Raw genomic sequence first — 26,699 nt, 5'->3', positions numbered from 1 at the left:
AGGAGTACAAAATTGTTACTTAAAATTCAAAAGATTCAAGGGGGCTGGGAGGTTCAGGTGGTAGAGTGCCTGTTTGGCAAGTTCAAGGCCCTGAGTATCCAGTATCAAAAAAAAAGACAGGTTTTACCTTACCTTCGCTTACTACTTTCTCTGATGTTCAGTTTCTTTATGTGGATCTGAGTTTCGGATCTATATAATTTTCCTTCTCTTTAAAGAAATCCTTTTTAACATTTCTTGCAGAAGATTTACAGCCAACAGATTTCCTTAAATATTGTTGAAAAAATCATTACTTTTGAGGGATAATTTGACCAGTACAAAATGTTGGGTTTATGTTTTTGTTTTTATTTATTGATTTCTTTTTGCTTCATTCTTTTTTTTACTTTATTTATATTTGTATGTGAGTTTGTACATGAGAGAGAGAGAGAGAGAGAGTGAGAGAGTCTATATATGTACTGGGGATAGAATCCAGGGCTTTATGTCACTTAGCCATCCTCCCAACCCCATTTCACAATTGATTTCTGAGATGTTGGATGTAATTCTTTTTTTTTTTTTAATTTTATTTGTGAACATACTGTACAGAGGGGTTACAATTACATGGGCAAGATAATGCATACATTTCTTACCAAGCATTGCAGCCTCCTCCTTTGTTTACCCTTCACCTCCCTTCCCTTCCCAGCCTCCCCCTCCCTCCCCCCCCCCAGTTGGATGTAATTCTTAACTTTGCCTGTGTATATATAAAAAAAAGAGATTTTTCCCTTGTCTTTTTATCAGGGTGCTTTTAAACACATTTTCTATTTATGGGGTAGAGCACTCGCCTTGAGCTGAAGAGCACAGGGACAGTGCCCAAGCCCAGAGTTCAAGCCCCATGACCGACCAAAACAACAACAACAACAACAAAAAAAAAAAAAAAACAGTTAAACCTGGCCTTGGTGGCTTGCACTTGTAATCCTAACAACTCAGGAGGCTGAGATCTGAGGGTTATAGTTTGAAACCAGCCCAGGCAGCAAAGTCACTGAGATTTTTATCTCCAATTACCCACCCCCCAAAAAAGCTGGACATGAGCTGTGGCTCAAGTGGTAGAGCACTTCCCTTGAGCACAAAAGCTCAGAGTCAGAACCCAGGCCCTACCCTGAGTTCAAGCCCCAGGACTGGTACCACCACCACCACCAACAACAACACTGGAAGAATAGTAGGAAAAATGTCCTTTAAAGTGACAGAAACTTTCCTATCCCCAAACTCTAGGCACTGAGCTCTCATGTTGAGAATCCCTACTTTGTTTACAAATAAAAACCTTAAAAAAAACAAAATATTTTCTATTTATGATATGCTTATGTATATTTCTTTTGGCATTTATTTTGTTGCTGTTACCTGAGCTTCCTGGTTGTGTGGTTTGGTATTAATTTGGGGTGAATTCTCAGTGATTATTGTTTCCAATATTTCTTCTATTCCTTTGTCTTGTTTTGGTACGCCCATTACATGTATATAACATCTGTTTTATCTGGCTGGCTATGCCTCTTGGATATTCTGTTCTTTTTTTTCTAAAGTCTCTTTTTGTTTTTGGTGTCGAAAAGTTTTATTGAGATAAACTCAAGCTCAGTCTCCACTTTTTTCCCTGGTTTGAGTCTTACAAACTTTTCAATATTTTTGAATTCCCATATGAACGTGTAGGAGACAGGCCTTAGAGACAGTATTTAGCAAACCTCATGATTAAAGGTATCTTTGTTGTTGTTGTGGGGCTTGAAATCAGAGCCTGGGCACTGTCCCTGAGCTTTTTTGCTCAAGGCTGGCTCTCTATCACTTTGAGCCACAGGGCCATTTCCAGTTTTCTGGGGTTAATTTGGGATAAGAGTCTCACAGACTTTCCTGTCCAGGTCTGGCTTTGAACTGTGGTTCTCAGATCTCAGCTCCTAAGTAGCTAGGATTACAGATGGAGCCACCAGCACCAGGATTAAAGCTTTATTGCTGCCATAGCCACAAATGATGAGATTCACTATTGGTTAGGGAGAGTGTAGCTCAGACAACTGCCACAGTCAGCTTTGCTGATGCAGAGAAACACAGTCCTCCTGTAGTCAATTGTGTTTTATTTCATTCAACTGTTTGAATTCTTTTTGAATTTCAAAAAAATTCTGGTGTTTGTATCCTTTGAGTTCATTCAGCTGCTTAGACATCTCCACTTTAATTATATATTTTAATTTGTTGTTTGAAACTTCTTCTCCTCACTGTCATTTGTTCTTTTGTAAAGTTGTTGGCCTTTGAGAGAGACATGCTGCCTTTATTGTGGATTTGTTTAAATTGGGATTTACACATTGGAACTTGTGTATATGTGTGTGTGTGTGTGTCTCCCCGTGTCCATGTGTCCATCTGTCGGGTCCTGGGGCTTGAACTCAGGGCCTGGGAACTGTCCCTGAACTGCTTTGTGCTCAAGGCTAGCATTCTACCACTTGAGCCACAGCATCACTTCTGGCTTTTTCTGAGGGGTAGTTTATTGGCGAAAAGAGGCTCACAGGCTTTTCTGCCTGGGCTGGCTTTGAACTGCAATCCTCAGATCTCAGCCTCCTGTGTAGCTAGGATTACATGCGTGAGCCACCGAGTGCCTGGCTGGAACCTAGTTTTTAGGTGGAGTTTTCTCCTTTTTTGGTGGTTTCTCAGAGATCGCCTAATAGTAATTAGTGGCTATGTTGTGATATATTTTCTTGCTTTTAGATTGGAAGGGTGTGGGCCAGTAGTTAAATACTCAATTTTAATGCTCAAAACACTCTTTTCTACTCAGGGTGAAGAAGCTTGGTTGCAAAAGGTGTTGCAGTTAAGACTGTGTGTTTGTAGCAGTCTCCAGTAAAGACCAGTCACCACTGCTGCTCCATCTTTAGATGAATATAGAAGTAAAGATGTATTTTTGTGATCTAGGAAGACTTTAGTTAACCAGGATGATCATGAAAAGGAGATAAGATGACACTAATGAGTAATCCAAAGTGATGATGACATAGGGAAGGAAAGAGTAGCTTAATAGAAGAGCTTAATAGAAAAGGTTAAAAAAGTAGAGATCAGTAGAAAAGAGCTGGTTACTTTTGTGTTGAAGGAAGAAAAAAGAGAAATGAAAATTAAACAGATAAACTTGTACAAACACAAAAACTATAAAAACAATGAAAATATTTTTAAAAATGTGATGTCTGGGCAACCTAGTTACCAGCTAAGAATACAGGTAATGAAAAGGGATTAGGAATGGGAAGATAAGAGACAGAAGAAAATATAATATGAGTGAGAGCATTTTTAAGTGTGGATAGAAGGAAAGTATAAATGAGGAAGGAGAATAAGAAAGGGAAGAAAATACAATTTAAGATTGAGTACTGAAAAGCAGATGCTCAGCTGAATATAATGACTGCAGAGAAAAGGAAGGGAGGAAAAAACGATGCGGGTAAATAGTTGGGGGAATACAAATTTGCTTATATCTGTTGTACAGAAAGATCTGTACAATTAAATAAAAAAACAATATAACCAAACAAAAATCAGCAATTTTATTATATAAAATAAAATAAGAATTTTCTTTTTTTTTCTCTTTCTTTTCTCTTTCCCTTCTTGGCGTGTGCAGTGTGTGTGTGTGTGTGTGTGTGTGTGTGTGTGTGTGTGTGTGTGTGTGTGTGTGTGTGTGTGTGTGTGTGTGTGTGTGTGTGTGTGTGTGTGTGTGTGTGTGTGTCTGTAGAGTGCTAGATACAGATTGTGGATATCATGATCTGGAGGGTCTGTACAGGAGGTTTCAGACTTCCTCAACTGTCAACACATGGAACCAAAGGACAGGCCCTGGAGAGAGTACTTAGCAAACCTCAGAATTAAGCTGTATAGCTGCCCTAGTCATAGGTTATGTGTTTCATTCCTACTTGGGGAGGGTTTAGCCTCTGATGACTGCCACACCCAACTTTTATTTTTTTTTAATTTTTTTATTGTAAAGATACTATACAGAGGGTTACAGTTACATGAGTGAGGTAATGAGTACACTTCCTCTTGAACATTGTTACCCCCTCCATTGTTTTCCCCCTACCATCCCCTCCCTCCCTCCCTTCCCCGAGGTTCTTTTTTTTTTTTTTTTTTTTATTGTGATTAAGTGATTACATAATTTCCGGAAATTCACAGTATTGTGGAATAATGATGCTCATTTAAAGTCACAAGTTCATTCTAACTTTCCTGGAGCAAATTGTCTATCACAGTCTGTAATATATAACGGTGCTCACATGTTATATACCATATATGTGATCAGCAGCATGGGGATATTTGGTAGTGGTTCAACCAGATGAGTGGGAGTTCTTTGTTTCTTAAGTCCTGTTAGTTTTGTCATATCACCTAACATTTTGGATTTATCATCCACTTATCAGGGAGACCATGTACTGTTTGTCTCTTCGTTCTTGGCTTACCTCGCTCAACATAATTCCTTCTAGCTCCATCCATTTCCCTGCAAATGCCATTATTTTGTCATTTCTAATGGCTGCATAATATTCCATTGTGTATAGATACCACAATTTTTGGATCCATTCATCTGTGGTCGGGCATCTAGGTTGTTTCCATATCCTAGCTATTGTGAACAGTGCTGCAATAAACATGGAGGTGCACGTGTCCTTGTATATTGGTTCCTGTTGTTCAGGGTAGATGCCTAGAAGTGGTATGACTGGGTCGTAAGGGAGGTCAATCTTTAGCTTTCTAAGGACCCTGCAGACTGCTTTCCAAAGTGGTTGTATGAGTGTACATTCCCACCAGCAGTGTAATAGGGTTCCTCTTTCTCCACATCCCCTCCAGCATTTGTCGTTGGCTGATTTGTGGATGTGGGACATTCTGACTGGGCTAAGGTGGTATCTCAGGGTTGTCTTTATTTGCATTTCCTTCACCACCAGGGATGATGAACATTTCCTCATGTGTTTCTTTGCCATTTTTATTTCTTCATTTGAGAAGTCCCTCTTTAGTTCCCTTGCCCATATAGTAATTGGTTTGTTAGGTTTGGGAGGGATTAGTTTCTTGAGTTCCCTGTATATACAGGATGTTAACCCCTTGTCTGATATATTGCTGGTAAATATTTTCACACCCAACTTTTAATTATCTAAGCTGCCTCTAATGGTACCTCCATTTTGGATTTTGAGCCCAAACTTTACTCAGATGATTAGAGCTGCCAATCCTAATGGCTGCCATACCTCTACTGAGTGCCTCCATAGGGAGTTCCAAGCCTCCTTCACTGGGCACTGCCAGGTATCTTGAGCAGCTGCCTCTGGTACCTACACTGCCCATGTAGTTCCTTGAAGTTTAAACTGTTCTGCAAGGCCCTGTGGGACATTGTTTTTTCTTCAACAGTTGCTTATGACTGACTTATACCCAAATTCTATGGCAAGGTATACTTATTCTCAGCCCACTCTTTTCAGTAGGCACTCTCTCATGATAGCCGATGTTCTGCTGTCTTATCCAGGAACAACAGAATGCCCTTCTTCTACTCCCTGTTTTCACTAGTATATATTCTCAAGTTAACTTTTTATTGACTGTTGAATCCATTTGAAACAAGATTTATTTTATCATACTGGTCACATTGTAACTTTAATTTTCAGAAGGGATTTTTGTCTCTCAAATACTACTCCCTTTGTAGTTTCCAAATTTCTTCAGTTTAAAGTATTTTTGTTTACTCATTTATATCAAAGGTATTCTTTGTTAAAACATATAATTCATAGGGTCATCAAATTGTTTTAAAATAATGTTTTTTCTCTGTCAGACTTTTTTTTTTTTTTAAAATAAGTCTTGCAGTTTGGTGTTAGCATAGCCTAACACTAACAGTGAAATTGATTATAATTATAGTCCTTTCTGATGTTCATCAAAGATGCCAAGACCATTCAGTTGGGGCACAAATAGTCTTTGCAACAGGTGAACTGTGAAATTATTAAAATTACATCTTTTCTACAAGATATCCCCAAAATAACTAAAATAGGTTTTAAATTATATAGGAGTTAAAATGGTTCAATTCTGAAAAAAATGAAATATTTTATGATGTGAAAGCAAAAATGTATGCAGCCCAAGAAATAATTAGATAACCTTTGGCAGTATGGCCATTTTCAGGATACTAACTCTATCTATCTATGAACATGGGAGGTCTTTCCATTTCCTCGTCATCTTCAATTTCTTTGTACAGATTTTTATAATTTTCACAGTAGAAGTCTTTTGTTTCTTTGGTTATGTTTATTCTTTAAATATTTTATTATTTATTTTAGGCAATGGAAAATGGGGTTGTTTTCCTGATTTCCCTTTCTTTATGATTGTACTCCTTTCCCCCCCCCCCCACCCCCCAGTCCGAGGGCTTGATGATTCAGGGCCTGGGCTCTATCCCTAAGTTTCTTTTTGCTCAAGGCTAGCATTCTATCACTTGAGCCACAGCACCACTTCTGGATTTTTCTGTTTATGTGGTACTGAGGAATCGAGCCCAGGGCTTCATTCACACTAGGCATGGATTCTACCACTAAGCCACAATTCCAGCCTGATTGTACATTGTTGGTATACAGAAAAGCTACTGATTTTTGTGGGTTGATTTTATATTGTGTTACTTTGCCAAAGTTATTGATCAGCAGTAGAAGTCTGGGGGTGGAGTCTCTTGAGTGGAGTCTCTTATATATAGTTTAGATATAGAAGATAATGTTTTGCAAATAGGTTTTTATTTTTTAATTTCCTATTTCCCTATGTGAATCCTCTTTGTCTCTTGTATGTCTCTTGCATTATTACTGTGACTAGAAAACACAGTATTACATTGAAAAGGACTGGAAAGAGTAGCTTTTTTTTTTTTTTTTCTGGGGGGGGTGTCTGGTCGTGGGGCCTGAACTCTGGGCCTGGGCGCTGTCCCATAGCTCTTCAGCTCAAGGCTAGCTAGCGCTCTACCACTTGAGCCACAGCGCCACTTCTGGCTTTTTTCTTTTTGCTTATGTGTTGCTGAGGAATCGAACCCAGGGCCTAATGCATGCAAGGCAAGCGCTCTACCACTGAGCCACCTTCCCAGCCCCTCCAGAGCTTTTAATATGAATGGATGTTGGATTTTGTCAATGGCTTTTTCTGCACCTAATGAAATGATCATGTGATTTTTGCTTTAGCTCTGTTAATTTTTACTACCTTTATTGACTTACATATATTAAACCAACCTTGCATCTGTGGGATAAAACCAACTTGATCATAGTGTACAGTTTTTTAAAATTAGATATTGAATTTTGTTGGCAAATATTTAATTTAAATTTAATTTAATTTTTATATATTTTTTTGCCTGTGCTGGGGCATGAACTCAGGGCCTGATCACTGTCTCTGTCTCTGAACTTCTTTTGCTCCAGGCTAGCACTCTACCACTTGAGCCATAGTGCCATTTCCAGCCTTTATTGTTTATGTAGTACATAGGAATAACCCAGGGCTTCATGCATGCTAGGCAAGCACTCTACCACTAATTCACATTCCTAGCCAGGAAAGTATTTTATTAAGGAGCTTTGCACCTATATTCATCAGATTGGTCTATATTCTCTTTCATTGTAGGGGACGAGTGTAATGCTGGCTTCTAAAATGTGTTTGGTAGTGAGCCTTCCATTTGTATTTCATGGAAAAGTTTGAGGAGTACTAGTGTCAGTTTGTCTTTAAAGGGCTTATAGAATTCAGCTGTGAATCCATCACACTTTTCCTTGTAGGACGCCTCTATTACTTCCTGGTCTCATTGCTTGTTATGGGTCTGGTTCAGCCCCGGCAGCTTGTATGTCTGTAGGAATTTGTCCATTTCTACTAGGTTTGCCATCTTATTTGAGTATAGATTTTGAAAGTAGCCCCTCATAATCTTTTGGATTATTTGGATGTTTGTTGTGATATTTCCTTTATCATCTCTAATTTTCAGTCTCTTCTGTGTTTCTTTTTTTAATTTTATCAATTTAGCCAGGGGTCTGCTAATTTTATTAATTTTTTCAAAGAAACATCTTTTGATCTCTAATTCATTGAGTTTTCCCTAATCTTTATTGTTTCTCTTCCTGTTTTTCTAGAATGAGGTTATTTACTTGAGCTGCTTCTGTTTTCTTTATATGCACGCTTACAGCTATGAACTGTCCTCTCAGCACTGTTTTTGCTGTATCTCAGAGGTTTTGGTACAATGTGTTTTTATTTTCATTGGATTGTAGGAACTTTCTGATTCTCTCCTTTATTTCTTTAGTGCCCCATCAACAATGTGTTTGTTTTCCAGCATTTGAAGTGTCTTCTGTATTTTCTTTTGCTGTTGAGTTCTAGTTTAATTCTATTGTGATCAGATAGGATACAGGGAGTTAGCTCAATTCTTTTATATTTGCTGAAGCTTGTTAAATGTCCTAGAATATAATCTATTTTTGAGAAGGGTCTAAGGGCTGCTAACAATATGTATCATGTAGTTGTTGGGTAGAATACTCTGTGATGTCTATTAAGTCCATTTGGGTTATGGTGTCATTTAATTCAGAGGCTTCTTTGGTGATCTTCTGTTGCTTGACTTACCCTTCGGTGAAAGTGGGATGTCTCCCACTATTATTGTGTTGGGGTCTATCAGTTCTTGCAAGTCTAAGGATTTGCTTAATACATTCAGGTGCTCAATTGTTTGTACCTATATATTGACCACTATAATTTCTTCTTCGTGGATCATTCCCTTTATGTAGTGACCTTTGTCTCTTCTTGCTGATTTTAATGGAAAGTCCATTTTATCAGGTAACAGAATAATTACTCCTGCCTTCTTACAGGGTGCATTTATTTGAAAGATCTTTTTGTATCACTTTACTTGGAATTGGTGTTTATCTTTGACTATGACATTTCATTGTTTTATGTTTGCCTTAATTTTCCTTAGCATGATGTGTGTGTGTGTGTGTGTGTGTGTGTGTGTGTGTGTGTGTGTGTGTGTGTGTGTGTGTGTGTGTGTGTGTGTGTGTGTGTGTGTGTGTGTGTGTGTGTGTGTGTGTGTGTGTTTGTCGGTCATGGGGCTTGAACTCTGGGCTTGGGCACTGTCCCTCAGCTCTTCAGCTCAAGGCGAGCGCTCTACCTCTTGAGGTACAGCGCTACTTCCGGTTTTCTAGTGGTTTACTGGAGATAGGAGTCTCATGGTCTTTCCTGCCTGGGTTGGCTTTGAACCGCTATCCTCAGATCTCAGACTCCTGAGTAGCTAGGATTACAGGCGTGAGCCACTGGCGCCCGGCTTATGTGTTTTTAAAAAGATGTCTTGGTGGAGCAAAGCTGGGGCATAGCTGAAGTGGTAGAATACTGCCACAAGATCCTAGATAAATTCCCAATACCCTCTACCCCAAACAAAAATAAAGACTTAGTGACTTGAGTGGATTTAATATAAGATTAGAGCTAGAATATGCTTTTCTTTTTCTTTTTCTTTTTCTTGTCAGTCTTGGGACTTGAACTCTGGCCCTGAGCACTGTCCCTTAGCACTTCAGTTCAAGCTCTACCACTTGTCACAGTGCCACTTCCAGTTTTCTGGTAGTTAATTGGAGAAAAGAGTCTCCAATTAACTGGGCTGTCTTTGAAACAGGATTCTCATATCTCAGCCTCCTGATTAGCTAGGATTACAGGTGTGAGCCACCGGTGCTAGAATGCTTTCTGATATACAAGAAAATCTTTTCTTACATATAAGACAAAAGGTACAGAAATCAAATATAGCAAAAAAAAATAAAAGGGGTGGTGGGGAAGAACTGCAAAAAGTAAAATTTAAAAAAAATGTCGGGCTGGGAAGGTGGCTAAGTGGTAGAGTGCTTTCCTTGCATGCATGAGGACCTGGGTTCAATTCCTCAGCACCACATAAGTAGAAAAAGCCAGAAGTGGTGATGTGGCTCATGTGACAGAGCACTAACCTTGAACTGAATTGCTGAAGGACAGCACCCAGGCCCAGAGTTCAGACCCCATGACAAAAAAAAAAAAATCTCGTTTCCACTTCTTGTATGTAAGTTTATCTGATTTGGGGAGGGGAACGGGAAGCACAGAAATGGTGGGGCAAAAGGTGAACTAATTCAATAGTGATACTCACTAGACACTATGTTGGAAATGAACTATACAACTTGTGGGGAAGGCTATTGGGGAGGAAAAAAACGGGAGAAAATGAGGGAAGGGGTGACATGATTCAAAAGAAATATACTCAATACCTGACTTACATGACTGTAACCCCTCTGTGCATAACCTTTACAATTAAAAAAAGTTTTCTGTTTTGAGAAATCAATTTATAATGAAATCACATCATGTGACAATTTTTTTTTTTAAAATCAAGGAATGGGTTGCGTGTCTTCTTTTAGCTAGCAAATTAATTGTAGGAGAGATGTATAGGAATCTAACTGAGAGCTGGGAAGGTGGCTTCGTGGTAGAGTGCTTGCCTTGCATGCATGAGTCCCTGTGTTCAATTCCTCAGCACCACATAAGCAGAAAAAGCCAGAAGTGGTGCTGTGGCTCAAGGGGTAGAGCACTAGTCTTGAGCTGAAAGCTGAGGGACAGCGTCCAGACCCAGAGTTCAAGCCCTACGACCAGCAAAAAAAACCAAAAACAACTAACTGAATACTTAGGGTTGCTCTTTCCTCACCTTTCCACACTTCTCCCTGATTCCTCTCTCTCTTTCTGTCCTTTGTGGTGGGATGGAACCCAGGTGGTTGTGTATACTTGCAAGTACTCTACCATTAACCTACATCTCCAGACCTTACAATTTTTTTTCTTTGTAAGGGATTTGGTGGCATTATTTCTGTTCATCTCATTGTAAAAATAAACAATTCTTTTATTCCCAGATTAGAAATAATATTTGCCAAATTTGATGAAGTGCAAAATTCGGGCAGTATGATTTTGAGCATCTGCAAAGGTAAGAGTAATTAAATTATTCGAACTCTCAAACATTTCTGAGACTATTCAGCAAAATTTTAGACACTAAAAAGTATTTTCAAGCCAAGTATTATATCAGTAATTCAGAAGATTTGATTTGGGGGCTTGAAAGTTTAGCTCAGGTATAATGACAAAATCTTACATCCTGCTAAGCATTACTCTTCAAAGTGAAAATGTAATAACGGGTATGTAGTTTAAATGATACTGTTCCTTTGCCTTATTTTATCTCTTTTGAGTTGAACGTGTGGTGAACATTTTGATCTCCTTGTTCCATGCATAAAATATGCTTTTACTTAGTTGTTTTTAATAGAAATTGTGAGGGTTGATGGACACTTCTTACAGCTGTATGTAGACTCAGTGATGATACTGATGTCTGGCATTTATTTTGATTGGAGGGAGTCCCAAAGATTGTAATGTAGAAGCTGATTGAAATATTGCTCGTATGGTCATATGTGAAAGCTAAAGTCTGTGAATGCATATTGGGGTATAAGATTGGGGGTTGAAAGCCAGGCTCTGGTGGCTCAAGCCTGTAATCCTAGCTACTCAGGAGGCTGAGATCTGAGGATCGCGGTTCAAAGCCAGCCCGGGCAGGAGAGACCGTGAGACTCCTATCTCCAATAAACCACCAGAAAACCAGAAGTGGCGCTGTAGCTCAGGTGGTAGAGCGCTCACCTTGAGCTGAAGATCTGAGGGACAGCGCCCAGGCCCAGAGTTCAAGCCCCACGACCCACAAAAAAAAAAAAAAAAAGATTAGGGGTTGGGGGAATACTGGGCACTGGTGGCTCACACCTATAATCCTAGCTACTCAGGAGTCTGAGATCTGAGGTTTGTGGTTTGAAGCCAGCCGAGGCAGGAAAGTCTGTGAGATGCTTATCTCCAATTTACCACCAGAAAACTGGAAGTTTTCAAAGTGGTAGAGTGCTATCCTTGAGTGAAAAAGTTCGGGGACAGCACCAAAACTCTTAAGTTCAACCACATGACCAAAAAAAAAGTTGGGGGTGAGGGCAGTACTGGGTTTTTGAACTCAAGATCTCACAATTGTTAGGCAAGTGCTCTTACCACTTAAACCACATGTTCCTAGCAATTTTTGCTTTAGTGATTTTTTTTTTTTTCCAGGTACAGTCTTGTGCTTTTGGCTGGGACCAGATAATTCAGTCCTTCTTCTTATGCTACCCAAGTATTTGGGAAGTGTGCTTGTGTGTGTGTTGCCATGGCTGCCTTGTTCTCTGATAGAGGATCTTGCTAACTTTTGTTCAAAGTTGGCCTCAAACTGCATTCCTTTTTTTTTTTTTTTGCCGGTCATGGGGCCTGAACTCTGGGTCTGGGCGCTGTCCCTCAGCTCTTCAGCTCAAGACTAGCACTCTACCACTGCAGCCACAGTGCCACTTCCGGCTTTTTCTGTTTATGTGGTGCTGAGGAATCCGGCCTCATGCTTGCAAGGCATGCACTCTACCGCTGAGCTACCTTCCCAGCCCATTCCTATCTCTTCCTCACAAGTAGCTAAGATGATAGTTATGAATCACCTCACTCGGCCGGAAGATGCGTTTCCCCCACTCAGGGCTTTACACTTGCTAGGCAAGTGTTTTGCTACTTGAGCCGCTCTCCCCAGTACCCCAAGGTTTTTTTTATTTCACTGTATGCATAGGTTCTATAATCCATAGGTTTTTGTTTGTTTGTTTTTTGCTAGTCTGGGGGCTTGAGTTCAGGGCCTGGGCACTGTCCCTAAATTTCTTTTGCTCAAGGCTAGCACTCTACCACTTCCAGCTTTTTCTGTGTATGTGGTACTGAAGAATTGAACTCAAGGCTTCATGCATGCTAGCTAAACACTCTACCACTAAGCCACATTCTGAGCCCATCTCAGAAACTGCATCTGCAGTTTCTGCATTCACAGATTAAGTTTACTAACTATAACTGCAGATGGAAAGTGTAATTAGGCCTGAGAATATATATTTTTTGTCATATTTACCTATAAAATGCAGTGTTTCCATGGTGTTTGCATTGTTCATGTATTATAAGTAATCTAGAGATGATTTTAAATATGTTGGCGAATATGTATAGGTTATATGTAGAAACCATATTATATAATGGATTGGAGCATTGTTATATTTTAGTATCCTTAAATTTTCCTGGAACCAGTCTTCTGTGGATGCAGAGGGATGGTGCTGTTGCTGAAAAAAAATGCCTTAATCAACATTAAAATGAGGAAGCTTGTTTATCAGGTTAGCCAGGTTTTAGGATTTAAACCTTCCCTCCTATTTTTAATCCCCAAACCCCTCCCTTTTATCCAATCTAGCCCAAAGACTTTAAATAACCATAACTCCTAAATATGCAATTCTGCTGTCATTCCTCTCTCTTTCTTGGTAACTTGCAGTCTCAAAAACATTCTTTACTTAAATATCTACTAGGTGTTTCAGATTTTAGGCTAATTATAATCCTATCCTGCAATGAATCCCTTAAACCTGTTTCTTCCTCATGCTTACCCATTTCACTTTATGGTCACTGTCAAGTTAAAATCCTGACATGATTCCCCTTTCTAGCTAGTCTATTATTTCTATTTCTGATACATTAACATACTTCAAATTTGCCTCCCCTTCTTCACTGGTAACAACACTATTCTTATTCCTCTGGCCTTGACCTGGAGCACTATACTAGATCATGTTTGCCTCCTATAATCCCTTTGTTACCCAGAAGTCAGAGTGAGCTTCTTAAAATGCAGATTAGACTATGTCACAACAGTAAAGAGGATAGCAAAGTTTCTGCCTTTGATGAGCCTATCTCTAGGCAGGAGATAGATCATTAACAAACAAGTAAATATGCAGTTTGGTTACTGTAAGTCTTGGAGGAAATACAACTACTCGTTGTTGAGTCAATTTGCATTATTCCTTAAAACTCTGCTGTTAAATTGAAGACGTAAATGAAAAAAATTATTTTCCTTGTATTAATGACAAAACTGTAGTGTATTTCATTTCAACCCAGTATACTTGATTAATTTTCAGAGGTAGGAAAACATATCAATTGAACATTGAAAATAGTTTTTGACAATTGGAAGACGAATAGTTTTTGTACAAATGAATGTTATAAAAACTATTCAGCTCCTTTTTATTTCTTCACTTTCCCCCTCACACACAAATTTTTTAGCTTTTTGTTGTTTAGGTTTTATCACACTCTCACAATGAAACTAGAAAATACAGTTATGGAACAGGAAAACATCTTAGGGCAAAACAAGGCTCAGCCTGAATATGTGTGAAAATGGTTCATATATACTGTTGTATGTATGTAGGTGAAAAGCCATTGAAGACACTATCTTTTTTCTCACTCATTTTGTTTACTTAAAAGCAAATTATTTGGGGCTCATTCAATATAACATGCATTTCAAGTTTGTTGTACATGATATTTTGTGAGAGAAACTATTATGGTCAATAAAATTGCTTATTGTCTTTTATAATAATGAAACATCATATGTCTTACAGTATAATTACTTAGAGTGCTTTGTGATTAAAAAAAATCACTATGCTTTAGTAAAGACAATATAGAGCTTGTTACAAAGGTAACATAGCCTTTTTAGAGTCATTTTAGCTAACCGTTACCATCTAAATAGTACTAAGTGAAGAAAATAGAATACTGAAATTATGAGTAGTTCAGTAGTGTCACTTCAGATAGAATAGTGGAGCAAGTATCCCTGAGGCTTGATGTATTTGAACTCATAAATGAAAATGATCCAGTCATTGGAGAAATGGTAGGAAAACACTTTGGGTAGAGAAAATCAGGACTATAAGAGCCAAGAGGTTTTGGAATAGGACTCGGTTTATTCAAAGAACAGGGAAATCAGTGCTGCCTAAAGCCCAGTGAGGTTGGTAGTAGCTTGCAGGGTAAACATATATAAAATGCAATGGGAGAAGTAAGCATGCTATGGCATGAGGACCTTAAATAGACTATAGAATCTTATCTATATCATTTATCTATTGTTAGCATATATTAATACTCATAAAGGATTTTTGGTGTGCTTCCAGGAATAGGAAGTCTACATGTGGCTTTAGGCTATAGAATGACATGGTGAGTGGGCATGGATGACATAGTTTAACACTATCTTATTTGCATTTATTATTCAGATAATTTGTTTTTAAAAATTTTATTATACTTCCTCTCCCCTTATGCATATCCAAGTACTTAGGTTTTTATATCTCATACTTTTGCCTCTAATTTCTGTCCTAATTGCCATGTCTATACTCTTTTAAGTTCTGGTTGCATTCTTTGACTTTATTTTCTCAAGCATTAGATCAGCACACTCATGAACAGAGTAAATTATAGCATCAGAGATTTGAGCATACTATTTAGTTTAGGAATAGAGAGAAATTAGCTTTTGTTGTTAATATTGTATTGAGAGTTTTTCAAGTCTGACTTTAGTCTCATGTTATAGAAATGAGTTAGGCTTGAGTTTGTGAGTATAGTAGAATTAGTTCTGCTATTAGAATAAAATGCATTAAAATGAATCATATGACTTAAAGAAGGCAGTACTAGCCTAGTAGTAAGGAAAAGACTGAAAGTTGAAAGTCCCCTGTGATTTTGACAGTATCAGATGTCATCATGATGCTTTTTAGACAGTCTCCTATGGTAACCAAGAGGTAAACACTAGAAGTGTTGGTGGCTGTGGTTGCAAGTCTTTTTCTTTTCACCGTAAAAACAAAAACAGTGTGCACAATTAATTTGTCTAATATATATACAGGACCTAACATAGTTTGGCATGTAGTCATGGTAATTTCCAGCTTCTCTGAAACAATTGTACTGTTTAAGAATTGCTCTTAGAGGCTGGCTATAAAATAAAGCATAGAACTTAATCTTTATATTTAGCTTATATAAGTCAGTAAGGTAACTTCTAGACTTGCTTTATGTGTTTATAGTCTATAATATACCCCTGTTGATTGAAAGCAAATCAATACTTTTTTGGGAATCATTTAAAAACGTATCTGTGACCAGGAGCCCCAAGGCCTTTTCAGAGCTTGATAATATGCTGATGGTTGTATAGCTTGGATAGAGGGTGCTCTGCACCCCTGCAGCTGCGCACTGGCTCGGTTCTGTCTCCACCAGAAGCAAGCTTTGTTCCGTGTGGCACTGCTGTCCACACACAGAGCAGCCTTTGATGGGCTGTCTTTGACGTGATTTGTTTACGGCAGCCAGAAATGCTTCCTGCATAATGAGAGCAGTTAATCATAGAAACTAGGCTATTCCTGTTTGTGCACTTTTAGCAATTTTCTGTCGTAAATATTAAAATATTAATGACAAAGGGATGAAAACCTTTTTAAAAAGGCGAAAATCAGTTAATCCATCAGATCATGTGATTGCTACTGATTACATGGGTATCTTTAGGGAAGCAGAAAATGATTGCTGAACACATGCCTTGTGTTTTGATGATTGCATTAAAAGTCCCCTAGTGGGATGGCATTTATTGGCTTCCAGAGCTTTTCTTAGATTAAATTTCAGGCCGTCAGTACAAGGAAAAACATCATAACCTGTAAATAACAGCATATGTGCAAGTAGAAGGATAATCTTGATCAAGCTCCGGCTCCACTCTCCTAAATAAACGAGGATTTTCAGCAAGACCCCAGACTTTTATTTTGAAGTGGAGTAGCAGCTGTTGGCTATTGCGGTGCAGAGCTGCAGCACGGCCTGGGTCACACAGTGCTTCGGGTGTCTGCAGGCTGCAGGCCGAGCCCAGTGGCGCAGGCTCTGAGCTGCACTTATTTGCTGTGATATTTGACCTCTTGGTTTGAGAGACCTCCCTGGACCATCTGAATGGCTATGGGAGATGGTGAGTATGAATTATTTTCCTTCTTTTACTGTGTTATACACTTCATTCTAAGGTGACGATCATTTGCTATGTAAGAAATTAAATTTCTCCCTAAAGAATGAAGGACATTTTCATGTTTGTGTGTGTATGGTCAGTATGTACATGTGTATGTGGGTGTGTGTGTGTGCTTGTCATTTTAAATCTTTTTCCACTTGATGCTTCTTTATGGGATCTAGCAAACATAATGTGAAAATTTACCTTGCAACCTCAAGCAATCTTCAGTCTTTGGTATTGGATATGAGGGGATAGTGGAAGAAACATGGAATGTATGCAAAAGCTTTGAAGGGAGAACATGGCCTTTGGAGGAATGACAGATTTTGGCAGGAAGGTTTGATTAGCAAGCTTGGCATCTTTCCTGTTGTATTTGACACAGGTACAATTCTGTGGTTATAAAATGTTCAAAGAAGCAAAATGGCTTGCCATGGACACTACACTAACTACTATGTATGTGTCTGTCAGTGTCTCCAGTAAACAGTAATCTAGAAGATATGTAGCCTTTTTAGAATTCTGTACAGGAAATACCTTGATTAAAATTAATTTTATCACTGTTACTTTGGTAAGAATAATTTAAAATATATTTTATACTGTTTTACAGTTTTCAGAAGCACTTTTATATACTTAAATATATTAACTTCTCATGTACAAATAACTGTGAAGTATATATAATATTTTGGTAGTATTTTCATTTTACAGATCAGGAAACTGAGGCTTACTGAGATCTGTCCCAGGTCTAAGAACAGAAAGCCAAATCCAGAGCTCCAATTGTGCATTTGGTATTATCCCTCATAACTTAGCCTTTTTCCCCCAGTATCATATCTTTTGTTAAGATGCTTTGGAGGTATACTTTATAATCATATCTGTATTAGAGATGTGTACAAAGGGGAAGATGAAGTTTTTCAAAAATGTTTTGCATGCTTTAATAGGTAGACTTGTTCATATTTGAAGATTTTTAACTCGTTAATAGATTCAGTCTTCCTGTGATTGTATATGATGACCTCTTCTCTGAGGAGTTTGTCCCCTTGAGGCTATTACAAGACAAACTTATCAAAATGATGGTATTGATAGAAAGTCATTTAAACTATAGTGTACATTAAAATGGAAATATGACAGTAATTTGGTTTTATACATCATGCTTTATTCCAAGAATTTACTTAACTTATATAATCTATGTTGTCATTGTTGTTGTTTATGTGGTACTGAGGAATAGAACCCAGGGCCTCATGCATGCTAGGCAAACATTCTGCTACTAAGCCACATTCCCAGCCCCTTAATTTATATAATCTTATAGAAATAAAATGAGAGTCATTAGTTTTTAAGGTAAAAGTATCGTTTTTTTCCTTTAAAGAAAAACAACAACACATGACTTAAAAGGAAATTTTGCTTTTGATTTGGGCCATATCCAGATTAATTTTCATTTTAAAAAGTTTAGGATCATCATTGGGTATCAATTTATACTTGCTTAGTTTTTATTTTTTCAAATAGTATATAAATACCTTCAGACAGTTTAGGAATGTATTGAATCTTTTGAAAAATCAAATAACAGTTTTTAAGACCTAGAGGATAACTTTCCATCTAATTTTATTTTTAATAGAAATATTTTTTGATTAAAATATACCTTTGTAAAAAATTTAAACAAGATCTATATAACAAGTTATATGTAGTTTTAACAGTTTAATATCTTCTGCTAATTATGCATGTTAGTTTCTGTCACATATATATATGCACCAGAATCATGTAAATGTTTATAAATATTTGGTTATACTATTCCTAGCCCATGTTGTTCATGTTGTAATTTTAATTATGAACTTAGTATATCAATATTTTTCAAAATACAAAAATGAAAATAGAGCAAAAATTCCTTCAAAACTATCTCCAAATCCCAAGTATAAGAATAGGTAAACATTTATTAATATGGAATGTCATTTCATGTTTTTAACTGGGCTTCAACATACATATTGAGTATTAAAATAACCCCTTTTTTTTGGGGGGGGGTGTTTGCAAGATACTGGAGATTGAACCCAAGGACTCCTTGGGTGCTAGGTAAGACCGCTATCACTAAGCTGCACCCCTGTTCTTCAAATTTTTTTTTCTGCTGTATTTATATAAAGTGATATTCTGAATGTATTTTTGCTTCACTGTGGAAATTTAATATGGCATGAGGATTTTTTTTTCAGTGCCATTATGTGTTATTCTGCCTCATTTGTTTAAACTGTTAAATAGTATTTCACTATAAGGAAAAATTATAATCATTTTATCTTTTATGGAAGTTCAGATTATTTGTTTAACTTTATGGTTATATGAGATATTTTTATTAACACTTATATTTCAAATTTGCGAACCACTGTATAATGACCATCACTTTAAGAATTTTTGGTGGTGGCTTTTGAGTATTTTCTGTTTAGCTGTCTTCAGCCATACTTAAGACTATAAAACCAAACAGTTAAATAACTGTGTTGGTAGCTCCAGGCAGTCAAACCAGATAGAGTTAAAAACTTGTAGGATTATTATGTGATGCTGGGCCCTGCAATTTACCCGAGAAGTATGAGAGAAGAATTTGGCCTTTTGTTGATGCAGAGTGACTGGAAAGAAATAAAGTTTTTGTTTTAAACATTTCAGTACAGACTTATTCCAAAAATGAGTCTTAAAAAAAAATCTGTGCAAATGATGGTATGGCTTTCTAGAGGTTAACCTTTTTGCAGGATCCTTTGGCTTCTGGGACCACTCTAAATAATAAAATGTGGTTTAGTGGGTATGGAAAAAATAACAAGAAATTAATGGGTTTGCTTCTATCGTACTTATGAATATTCGTTATGACATATGAGGATTATGGAATTTAAATCCCTGGAAAAATAAATCTACGTAGGGGTTCATACCTATAATCCAAGCTACTCAGGAAGTTGAGATCTGAGGATCGTGGTTCAAAGCCAGCCCAGGCAGGAAAGTCTATGAGACTCTTATTTTCAATTAACCTCCAAAAAACTGGAAGTGGAGCTTCCAATACATACACATATGTATATATGTGTATGTATTTGACTTATTAAGTAATTACAGAAAAAGTGTCCATTCCAGAAGTCACTTTATGAGTACAGTGCATCTTGATCACCCCTTACATCATTCTCTTCCAGCTCTCCATCCCATCCCTACTCTCAAGATACATCCAATTTTTATATAATGTACATTGAATGAAATGACTGTATTTGCTCACCCTTCCTTCATTTGAGTTCCCTTCCCTCCCCAAACATGTATCAGCTCCCTGGCAAATATATTTTTAACTAGTCAGTTATTTCTGCTAGAAATTTTAAGGTACTCTATTAAATTTCTTGGCTCCTATTAAATTTTATATGGGATAAAACTTATTTTTTGTAAAGAAAATAGTTAATTATTTAAGATTACTATGTTGCCAAAAACACAACATTTTATTTGAATACTAAAATTCAGCTGTTACCTTATTTTTAATCACTGAGCTTTCAATTTCTACTGAGTTAGATTTTTAGTTTAAATTGAAATACAATTTTACTAGTTTATTCTTTCATTTCTGAAGGCTTATGATTTTCCTTAGCTGTGTCCTTCCCCTTATTATGTTGAGTCTTTTCTCACAGAACTGGTATTAGTTAGATGTTGAATCTACTAGATTGATTCACTCACTGTGTCTTTTGTGTTTTTTCTTCTCATTTTTTAAAAATCTTTCTCTCTTTTGTATTGTGGGACATATCCTTCACTTTGTTGTTTAAATCTTCTATTAAATTTTAACATTGACAAGCAAACTTAATTGGTTCCCAGAATGTGCCTTTTGCTTTTCTGGTGGTTCCATTTTCATAAAATCATGGGTCATACAAACATGCATATGTCCATACTTAATGTGTATTGAATTCCCTGGGTTGGAGATGGTGAAGAGCTTGATGCAATCATTACATAAAATTTCAGTTGCTATTTGTATTCATTTCTGTACATTCTGACTTAGAAATTATTTTCTCTGTCATTCTTCAAGGTAGGTCAGTTCTCTGTTGGTGTAGTCAGCTTCTTAGAATTTTGAGTTACAGCTTTGCTATGGCATTACTATTATAGAAGTTTCAATAGCCTTCCACTATTTTCATTTGCATCTTTTAGGGATTTGCAGCCATCTTTTAAGTGCTTGTTCACATAGTCAGAGGACACACATGTAAGTCAAGTGGTAGTGTGTGTCCTAAGTTCAATCTTCAACACTTCAGTAAGGAAAACAAAAATAGTCTTCCTTACCCCATTTTCTTTCCTCTTACAATGTTGCTTAATTGGGGTTTTAGTGAGGGTAAATGAATTATTATAATTTCTACAAAAGATTTCAGACATATCCAGAAATAGATAATACTGTAATTAATTCTGTTAACTAGCCATCATCCAGCTTCCAGAGGTTACGAGTATGTAACAATCTTTATCCATCTACATATACCTATTTACTATTCCCTCAGTATACCTACTTGACTATGTGTGTAAATATGTATACATGTATTCATGCCCATAGGTAAAGTGAAAACAATTTCAAATAGAGCAACATTGACTTTCTTTTTAAACAAAGTATCAGTAAATAATTCAAAGAAACTGCTTACACATAATAAGCCAGTATTTAAATAAGCTAGGATTCACTTATGTGGAAAAAAACACAACATTGACTCTTACCTAAAAACTTAATCCTGAGTGTCAAATATTCAGTGTTAAGGTTTTGTTAGCTGTTTCACAACTACCTTTTTGTAGTTTGCATTAGAATTTCAACAGGGTTCACCATTGCAGTTGGTTTATCTCTCTATTCATCCATAACATTGACCTCTGTTTTTATTTATTGAAGAAAATAGATATTACCTTGGGTAAAGGTTTTCCACACTAAGGTTTGTTGGTTATATTACCATGGCATTTTGTATTTTCTTTTTAAATGTTTCTTCATTCCCTGTATTTCCTGAAAACTGAAAATTCTGATGCCTTGATTAAAAGGCAATCAGATTTTTGTATTTAGTTTTATTGATACTAATTTTTCCATAGGTAGTATTTTGTGTGACATTTTGGATTTCTGTCAGAAGGCATATAATGTCTGACTTCCTTTGTGATATTAATATTGAACAATAGATTTAATTTGTGGTTTAAGAGATCAGGAATGTAGGCGAGGAGACTAGTATAAGGTCTTTGAGTAAGATAGGCCAAAATGATACTGTTCCAGTCTTAGATTAGAACTGCTGTCAGATATAAAGAGAATGCTAGTGGTCTATGTCTATAATTCTAGCTACTCAGGAGGCAGCAGAGATAGGCCAGTCTAGTCAAAAAGCTCTCAAGACCCCATTTCAACCAGTAGCTTGCCATTTGATGTGTACCTATCATTCCAGCTATGCAAGAAGTAGAGATCCAGGTGGACTGCAGTTCCAGAGAACCTCAGCCATAAAAGTGCTTGAGACCACATTTCAATAGAAAAAAAAAGCCAGGTGTGTTGGTACATGTGTATCAACTCAGTTCACAGTACAAGCCAGGGAAAAAACTGAGAATTCCTATAAAAAACAATCAGAGCAGAAAGGCCTAGAATCCCTGGGTTGAAACCTCTGTACTGTAACAAAAAAAGGGGGAGGGGGAATTGAGAGAGGGGAGGAGAAATAGATTTAAGATAGAACTTGGAGTTATATACAAGAATGGCCAGTAGATCATCCATGTGGACCACAGGAAAACTTACAGTAGAGGTCCTTACATTGTGAGCTTGAGCAGCTAATTAACTATAATAGTGGGGTGAGAGAAGACTTAGGGAGAACAGGTTTGGAGATGATGTTGCTGTTTTTATTGGTGTTAAACTAGAGACGTCTTAGCTGGGCACAGATGACTCATACCGGTAATCCCAGTATTCGGGAGGCTGAGATCTTAGGATCATGGTTCAGAGCCAGCCCAGGCAGGAAAGTCTGTGAGCCTCTTATCTACAGTTAATCACAAAAAAAAAAAGCCGGAATTGGCACAGAGGCTCAAATGGTAGATCATAGTAACATAGATGATAAGTGTTAGAAAAAAAATAAGGCAAGGATAAAAGGATAGATTAAATTATCAAAAGGAACCTAGGGACAGCACCCAAGTCTAGAGTACAAGCCCCATGACTGACAAAAGCAAAAACAATCAAACAAGGCTGGAAATGTCTTAGTGGTAGAATGCTTGCCTAGCATGCATGAAGTCCTGGGTTCAATTCCTCAGAACCACATAAACAGAAAAGACCAGAAGTGGCTCTGTGGCTCAAGTGGTAGAGTGCTAGTGTTGAGCAAAAGAAGCTCAAGGACAGTGCCCAGGCCCCAACCTTAAGATCCAGGACTGGCAAAAAACAAAAAATGAAAAAACCCAACTAAACAACAACTAAAAAAAACCTAGAGATATCCGATATTTTCGTAGAGTTTGATTTTCATAGGAGAGATGTCAAAGGCAATTGTATATGTAAATCTGGAGCTCAGAAATGGTAAAAATCTAGAAATGGGCATTGGAGATTTGGCAGCATATAGATAGTACTTACTCTGGACAAACTGTTTAGGAAAGGTATTAGACTGAGAGGATGTTCAATATCTCCGTTGGGCAAGAGAATTGCCATCAGAAGAGCATAAGCTAGAGAGACCTGTGAGTCCACAGGAAAGCCAATGGGGTGCATTCTGTTGTAGAAGCATGATGTAGGAGAGTAATTGAGTTTTCTGGGACATCAATGTACAATATCAAATAGAGATTATTTCTTCTTTATCTCAGTTGTTAGATTTGTTAGATATGTTAGCTGTTAGATATGACCATGGTCAGTGCTAAATATGGAAGAAAGTGAAACAGCTTAGAAATATAAAGCCCTGTTGCTTACTGTTTTAATTAGAATAAGGAAGGATACAGCTACAAGTGAAAAGAGGAACTTTGGTACTGGAAACAAACTTTGACATTGGTTTTGTAGGTGAAAATCCATGCTATTGAAAGGAGTGTCACTGAAGGAAAACCACACAAAGTGAAAAGCCACACAAAGACCTGATGGAAAGTTTTGACTTACTCTCATTTGCTATGTAAATTGGGCCTTTTATATGTATGTAGAAACAAGGGATTTGGCATATATATATATGTAATATATACATGTATATACATACACTTGATTAAAGTAATATAAATTTACAAATCCTTATCTGAAAACTTGGGGACCCAGTTAATATTTGGAAATTTAGAACCTTTTAAATTTTAGAAAATTAATATAATTACATCCCATATGTTATGTGACAAATCCTGCTAGGCCCAGAGCAACACCCTGTAACCAAGTACCTAGATAGTTTGTTGGTTAAATGTATGGAAACTCACACTAAGTAGATAAGGACAGCAGATGGTCTCATATCAGTTTACCTTTATGTTTTGTTATAAACTGAGAATAGGTTAGTTCAGGTCTCCAAATTAGTTAAAAGTCAAAACAGAAGCTACACTTTCATAGCTTTATAACTTTTGGCATATAGGTCCAGGCTTGTAGGACTGTAGTAAATCTCAGTTGCTTGCTGAGGACAGCTTCCAAGTGTTGCTGTTTGAAGGCAGCTAAAGATGTACACCCTGATCTTAGTTGCTTCCCCTACCCCCCATCCTCTTTCCGCTATCCCTCCTCTCTTCCTTCTACTTATTTCCTCCCTCTCTCTCTTTTTTTTCCCCCATCTTCCTATCTGCCTCCTCTTCTATTTGTGTGTGTGTACCTTCTGTACTTTTCTACCCCTTCTGCCTTTTTTTGGATAATAGAACAATTGTGTTTGTTGCCTTGTTAAACTTTTGAGACTGGCCTTGAAAAAATTATACAACTATTTCATTATAAAATACCAGAGAAATACAGAAAATGCAAATATATATCCAGATGGTATATATAAAAATCTAGGTTATATATAAACATAAATATATGTATAAATATATAAGCATACACACACAGCATCTGGATTTGTTAATTGGGGATAAGAGTCTCAGGGACTTTCTTGCCTGTCTTCACTTCAAACCTTGATCCGCATATCTCAGCCTTCTGAATAGCTAGTACAGACATGAGCCAGCAGCTCCTGACAACTTCAGATGTTTTTGAGAAGTAAAACCATATTGCCATTCTTTCTCTTATCCCACATCCTTTCTTCCATTCTGTCATCTAAGAAATGACACAAAATAGAACTACCTCTTATTTATAAACACATCAAAATTAACAGAAATTTATATATTAAAAAAAAACTTCTTTTAACCAGGGAATTGATCATTACAAAAAGGAACTGAGAATTTTTTAAAGCAGACTCTAGAATCCAAACAACCTTCTTGTTTTCTCTCTACCTTCCTTTCTCGTTTCCCCTTTTCAGTCCTTTCCTCCATGTCCTCCTCTGTTTTCGTCTTTTCTCCCTCTCTAACCTCCACCTCTTACTTCCATCTCCTCTGCCACCTGCACTTCTTGATTTCTCCTACTCTTCCCCACCTTTCTCATCTCCATCATACAGATTGCCACTATGTCCTGCTCACTGTTATTTGTTTTCTTTCCTCTAGTACCTTTCCATATATTTATCTTGTTCCATTTGAGCTCCCAATCAGAGAATTTTCTTTTTGAAATATTGGAGTGAGAAAAGATATCAACATAGTCATAAATTACAGCTCACTTTTTGTGTTTAATCCCTCCTATGTTCATTCATTAAATATTGCAGCACCTACTCATATATATCCTGAGTGATAGCTTATGATTTATCTTCTCATTCATTAATGACCCCTTGACTATATATATCTAATCCACTTAATCCACTTTTATGCTTGCCCACTGAATTTAGTTACTGTATTTTCACTTGTAATTTTGAGGGGTCGTGTGTGTGTGTGTGTGTGTGTGTGTGTGTGTGTGTGTGTGTGTGTGTGTGTGTGTGTGTGTGTGTGTGTGTGTGTGTGTGTGTGTGTGTGTGTGTGTGTGTGTGTGTGTGTGTGTGTGTGTGTGTGTGTGTGTGTGTGTGTGTGTAAGGGGGCTGAATTCAGCCTGTCCTTGAGCTTTTTTGCTTCAGTCTAGCACTCTGTTTTTGGTGGTGTTGTTTTTTTGGTTTGGTTTTTTTTGGTGCTTAAGTGAAGATAAGACTTTTCTGTTTTCTGTCCAGTCTAGCTTTGAACTGTCATCCTCAGATCTCAGCTAGGATGACAGGTACAGGCATGATATGAGCCACCAGCATTCTGCTCTGAGGCTGGCTTTTTTTTTTTTTAATCTAGCGCTTCTTACAATTTTCTGATCTCCTAGATCATTTCCAGCTTTCCAAATAGGCACAAATTCAATAATCTATGTCTCATAAACACAGGATTTTAGAACTTTTTCTAATATCTTTTCTATTTCTTCTTCCTTATGTTTCCTGTTATGTCTGATGACTTTAGAATGCTGTTTGTATTGTAATTTGAGACTAACTTTCATGGAATTTTCAAGCAAATTTGTGTTCTCTTTGGCTGTTACTTGGGAGTACCATCAGTCTGAGCCCTAATACTTGGGACTTCAGTATCCAGATAACCTGAGGTTTATTTTAATAAAGTGTTCTATTTAATTAATTCCCCTATTGCACTCTTTTGAAAAAAAATTAAAAACTATAGCCTATAGAAAAATAAGACCTTTGTGGCTGGCAAGGTGGCTCAGTGGTAGAGCACTTGCCTTGCAAGCTTGAGGCTTTGGGTTCGATTCCTTAGCACCATATAAGAAAAAAGAAAAAAGCTGGAAGTGGCGCTGTGGCTCAAGTGGTAGAGCGCTAGCCTTGAGCTGAAGAGCTGAGGGACATTGCCCAGGCCCAGAGTTCAGGCCCAACAACTGGACCCAAAAAAAAAAAAAAGAAGAAGACCTTTGTTTCACTTTTTAGTCATTCGGTATACCAACTTTTGGCCCTGCATCTTAATATCAATTTTGATTAATGTCTGCAGGGCCCCGCACAGACTTGAATATTCAGAAGAGAAGGTTTAGTGCATTCAGTTTTCTCTTTTGTATTTCATATTCTCTCCTAAATGTTTTTTTTTTTTTTTTGGTTCCGGTCGTGGGGCCTAAACT

The 26,699-nt window shown here is 37.2% G+C and overlaps 1 protein-coding gene across 34 annotated transcripts in view; it reads left to right on the top strand.

Moving 5' to 3' along the window:
• The window catches only part of Clasp2 (cytoplasmic linker associated protein 2), a 209,738-nt gene that overhangs the window by 39,273 nt on the left and 143,766 nt on the right, over positions 1 to 26,699 (top strand). For 33 of the 34 annotated variants that reach the window (XM_070006510.1, XM_070006513.1, XM_070006511.1 and 30 more), the window contains exon 7: positions 10,758 to 10,828. In XM_070006510.1, the coding sequence (XP_069862611.1) occupies positions 10,758 to 10,828 (71 nt within the window). Of the gene's footprint in view, positions 1 to 10,757; positions 10,829 to 15,989; positions 16,655 to 26,699 lie in introns of those variants that run through there. The other variant, XM_070006543.1, reaches the window with a different exon arrangement.

This window comes from Dipodomys merriami, unplaced genomic scaffold (assembly GCF_024711535.1).
Source record: "Dipodomys merriami isolate MVZ:Mamm:240054 unplaced genomic scaffold, mDipMer1.0.p SCAF_7, whole genome shotgun sequence".
Taxonomy (NCBI): domain Eukaryota; kingdom Metazoa; phylum Chordata; class Mammalia; order Rodentia; family Heteromyidae; genus Dipodomys; species Dipodomys merriami.
The sequence above is the reverse complement of the archived record's forward strand: the minus strand, read 5'-3'. Positions and strand labels throughout refer to the sequence as shown.